General features: G+C 38.6%; 1 protein-coding gene across 1 annotated transcript; it reads right to left on the bottom strand.

The window, feature by feature from the left end:
• Positions 1–205: 205 nt before the first annotated feature.
• On the bottom strand, positions 206–4,714 carry LOC109597167 (uncharacterized). The gene is made up of 2 exons (XM_020012805.2): positions 4,448–4,714; positions 206–2,895 (listed from the first exon to the last, which is right to left on the bottom strand). The coding sequence occupies exon 2, from the start codon at positions 2,883–2,885 to the stop codon at positions 609–611; it is 2,277 nt and encodes a 758-aa protein (XP_019868364.2). The 5' UTR covers positions 2,886–2,895; positions 4,448–4,714; the 3' UTR covers positions 206–608.
• Between the last annotated feature and the right edge of the window lie 321 nt (positions 4,715–5,035).

Genomic DNA, 5,035 nt, shown 5'->3' with positions numbered 1-5,035 from the left:
CATTAAAGAGGAGTTAAAAATAATCAGCAATTTGAGGCAGACGTAAAAATAAATTCTATAACATAAAGGTACAGTTTGAACAAGTCTATGGGGGACTATAAATAAACCAACTAACATAAAACACAGCCACTTACCTTTTTTTCTTTCCCATTGGGTGGTGCAGGTCAATATTAAAAAAAAAGGTGATTTAATAATAATAATAAAAAACTATAAATGTTTTATTGTTAAGAAAAACTTAATTAGAATATAAACATAATCAACTGGAACAATTATTGATTGCATAGATTTCGTTCAAAACAAATTACCCTGTTCATAAAACACATCCTTTCAGTAGACACAGTCCAATATCAAAACCGCCGTTGAACCGATGAACAAACTTTGGCAAATATAAACGCATTAAAACACGCAAGTTCTTAATTTTGAAAATAAAATTATCACATTTAGCCTCAAAATATATCAGTCCTTTTGATTGGATCACTCAAATTTTGAACAAATTTAAAACTAAACAGTCAATAAACGTAAAACACTTAAATTATAGGAACGACCAAAAAACATAAGTCGATTTATCACAATAAGTTATTCATGTAATAAATACTGAGGTAAAAAACTTAATCTACAGGAGTAATAACGATATCCCCCTCACTGTTCTGTCTGCGATGTACCAAAACTGGCGTCTTTGGAATTGAATCTGGGAAAACAGTCTCCTTTATAGTTACTCTTTCTCTTTTTGGCGTCAGCAAGTTCTCATCGTCACGCGGAGGTCTCAGTTCCACCGAACTGAACTCATTTTTCTCGGGCAGGTCGTTGTCGTCGTTGATCTTGCCGTTCTGGCCGTTCATCAGGGGCACGTTCTCGAGTATTTGAGGTTTCTCCGTGACAGGTTCAATCGGGGCTTTGGTCATCGGCTTCATTTCCTCACCGAAACTCTCCACGTTGCCGTAATTCCTCCTGTTCTTCTTGTTGTTGCCCTTTTTCATGACGAAGAATACGGCGATGCAAATCAACGCCACCACTATAACCCCAATTACAATGTACAAGGTACTACTCGATCCCTCATCAACGGACGACCTTCCCAATTTTGTGTTCGTAGTTAGTGCGTAGTCGTCGTTATCTTTGTCCGAAGTTTTCTCATTTTCGTTCTTTGATTCAGTCTCCTTTGTGAATGGAACTTCTTCCACCTCCACTTGTTCCACGTTTGGTACTTGCTCGACTTGTACCGGCACTTCCGTTGTGGTAACTTCTGGCTTAGGTCCTTCGTTGGATCCAAATATGTCCTCCTTTATAGTATTAAGTTGATCACCAAAGTCGGGAAGTGGTGATGCATCTTCTTCGTCCTCTTCACCTACAGGCTTTGGCGTCTCACAATCAATACTGCACGCTGGCGGTGGTGGTGGTAACTCAGATATATCAGGGACAATAAAGCCACTTCCTTCAGCTTCAGTTTCAGTCTCATTGGTTGTCTCATTGTCATAGGCAACTTCGTGTACCGGTAAAATGCCATCGTTACCGCTACCTTCTTCGTCTTCATCATCATCATCTACAGTCGACCAGGCCGCCGTAGTTGCCTCCTCATTAGGCTCAGTTGTGGTCATCACATTGTTACTTTCCTCCACATCCACACCTATTTGGCTTGGTTCTTCTGTTGTAGCCATACTGTCTGCATATTCAGTTGTGGCTTCCTCAGTGACGTTTTCTTCGCCTTCTTCATCATCAGTCTCCACAGTTTCTTGATTAGCTTCTGTAGTAGTTGCCTCATTGACGTGTTCAGCGCCGTATAATTGTTGAGTTTCAGTCACACTTTCTTCACCACTGTCCACATTTTCCTGATTAGGTTCTACAGTTGTTGCCTCCACATGTAATTCCTGACTTTCAGTCACGTTCTCCTCACCATCGTCTTCATTAGTACCTTCTGTCGTGGCTTCGTTGCCCTCTACGTACAATTCAGTCGCGCTCTCTTCATCATCACCGCCTTCCGTTGTGGCTTCCACACTGTTGTTCTCTTCAACGTACAACTCCGGACTTTCAGTCACCTCACTCACTTCTTCTGCGGGTTGTGATGCGTATGTAGTTAGCTGTGGTGTTTCCGGTGTGGTCATCTCCTCCACGTGCTCCTCTTCACTTGACGACTTCTCGTCACTTGACAGCATGATGATCGAACCACTGCCTTCTTCGGGTTCCTCACTTTTTTCCAGATCAGTTTCATTGTCTATTAGTGGTGTGTTAATGTAATCAGTCACCTCTTCGGATGCTCCCGAGCCTTGTTCGTCTCCAACCATCAGATCTATTAGGGAACAACTGATTGTTTCAATGGGTTTGGAGTGATACTCTTTGGGCGAGCCGCACAGGACGGCATCCGTGAACTTGATGCCGTGAGCCACCATGTCCTTGTACCGCAGAACGTAGGAACAGTCACAGTTAATTGGGTTTTTGCCCAAATTAATTGTTTTTAATTGCCTCAGTTCCCTCCAGTCTTCTGGGATTTCCGATATGTAATTGTGAGATAGATCTAAGGTTTCAATGTTTTTTGGTAAATCGATGAAGTTGATGTCTTTTATGTTGTTCTCTTTTAAAACTAATGTCTTTATTTTGGCTAGAGAGGGTAAGTTCTTCAGATCGACGTTGGTGTGGCTCAGATCGAGATAATCTAGATTCTTCAAGTACTTTACTTTACCATTAACTTTTTCTACGTTGCCAGTTATTGTTAGCTGTCGTATGCTGGATTTTTGTTTGGCCACCAACTTGTTTAAGAACTCGAAGTTTTTGCATGTTGCGTGTATTGTGTCTTCTTGTGTGGTGGTGCACTGACAGTGATCTGGACAGGGGATAAGGGATGCTCCGAAAACTAGCTGTATGACAGCCAAACACGTGAGCACTTCCCTCCACATATCCACTTTTCTGCAAAAGAAACGTAAGGATTAATAGCTGAGGGTTATTGGGAAAGTCAACAACATCGGAAGGGGTATGCAAATGACAACAATGTGTGTAACCTTCTTGCATAACAAAGTGTGAAGGTCAGTTATATTCTGGTTATTCAAAAACAAGTAAGAAAGTTTGATTGCAAAACTGCATGGCAGTTAAATAAAATCATTTCAGCAACATATTTCATAGCTACAACCAACTAATTTATCAAACTAATTTATTTATGAAGAAATAAAAATGTCAAGAGTACAATTTTTGTTGATAAGAAACGCTGTTTAGCACGAGTAGCATTTGAAATAATGTTTAACATCCGCATCTTGAGTTTAGGCCACGCATCTTAATGAAGTCAAAAGGAAGATAACGAGTCTGACTATCAATAATAAAATGGGATTGCACAATTGGTAAATAAAGGCAAATCACTGTACTAAAAATAAAGACAGTATCAAATTTTAAGTGTCGGTAATGGCATGAGAAATTAATGAATCATGTCGTGCCATTTAGATTGAAAGATTTTTAATTCATTAATTTTTAGAAAGAAGATCATCACAAGTTAAGATTTAGATCAATGTGTGGTATTATCTGGTAATGATGATTAGATTTGGGATTAGCACATTAAAAGAGTCCAAACATTAACTGGGACCAGCCTCAATTAATTTATCTTTAAATATTTAATGAGATAATTATCATGGCAATTGAGAATGTGATATTAAAATTAAATAACTTTGTTAATTTTACATTTGTACAAAAGTAGGACCCGGAACTGGTGACAATTCTCGTTGTACATCATTTTCAATGTTAATAGAGTCATTTACTGTTTCCCCGTCTAATAGTTATGACATAGTTAAGTAACGAAATTAATGTTTGTTAAACTTATAATTCCTTCTTTAATTATATTAACTAATCAAAAATAATTGCCGGTTTGATTCACTTAATTGTTCACATTTTGGAACATTTGTGGAAGTCAAATTAATTAAGCCTAAAGCAATTATGAGTTTAATAAATTTTTAACATGGGTAACATTCTCACTAAAATTCAGCAATTAAAATAATAAGCGGGATATGTATTCTTGAGGTAATAAAACAGACCACTTTCTAGTCCCTACATTATTGGTCAAAAGCAGTGGTATGATTCACCTTCAAAAATACAGATCAGTTAAATGTAGGTAGACTGCAATAACGGGAACATTTGCAAAACCACATACGACGGTGTCGGCACCGTTGAATTTGTGAGCGCGAGAATTTGTATCAGGGGTTAAAGTTAATTTAACACCGAGTCGAGTGTGGTCAGTTATTTTGATGAACTTTGACACGATCTTCAACTAATAAATATTTAATTCGAAACTAATGGATAAAGTTTTCAATTAAACCTTTTGAAAATAATTTAAATGCAATAATTGTTAAATTAAAATTAAATTAGCTACGTAAGTACCGGGTACCGCTCGACCCGCAGACAAAAAAAAACTACAACAAAAATCGGCGTGCGTCACTAAAACAAAACAAAAAAAAACAACTGGGTAAAAAATCCTTACATGTAGTTTCAAAAGTTTCCAAAATGAAAATCCAAGATACTCCACACCACAGTACCGTACCGGCCAGTCCCGAACACAGTTATCCACCGAACCAAACAAATCGCACCGTCCAGTCAGCACATCCCCCAATAAACCTCCAACTTTAATTGAAAACACTAGTGCCGAAAATAAGTATTCGAGCCGACTGTCACCAGTTTTTGTATTTCGCTCGCGAGTAAGACACGCGCGCGCACCTACCAATGCCGACTGCTAGTACTGGTTGCCGGCCGTTTCTGACTGTCGTTTAAGTTCGAAATTACATTACGCAATAATATAAAGCGCGATTGGCGGCTGAAGTAAGTGGGGACGTTCTGTGATGCATTCATGCGCATTGTGTGGGGTGGTCATTCATTAATTTTTTTGGTTTTTGCATAATTTTTGAGTAGATTTCGGCCTGGAAGGGTGGTTTTTAAATTAATTTGAATAATGATGTTTTCGTGTGAAGGGGTTTACAACCTCCAAGCAGCCAGACTCTCAGGATTATGGCTAGTTATGAACAAGAAGACCTTTGGAGGATAACAACTTTTTGATGAGGAGGTGGAGGAAGTT

Source organism: Aethina tumida, chromosome 1, assembly GCF_024364675.1.
Source record: "Aethina tumida isolate Nest 87 chromosome 1, icAetTumi1.1, whole genome shotgun sequence".
Classification (NCBI taxonomy): domain Eukaryota; kingdom Metazoa; phylum Arthropoda; class Insecta; order Coleoptera; family Nitidulidae; genus Aethina; species Aethina tumida.
The sequence above is the reverse complement of the archived record's forward strand: the minus strand, read 5'-3'. Positions and strand labels throughout refer to the sequence as shown.

Coding starts and splice junctions, on each gene's coding strand:
- LOC109597167 (XM_020012805.2), bottom strand. CDS start 2,885: ATGTGGAGGGAAGTGCTCACGTGTTTGGCTGTCATACAGCTAGTTTTC.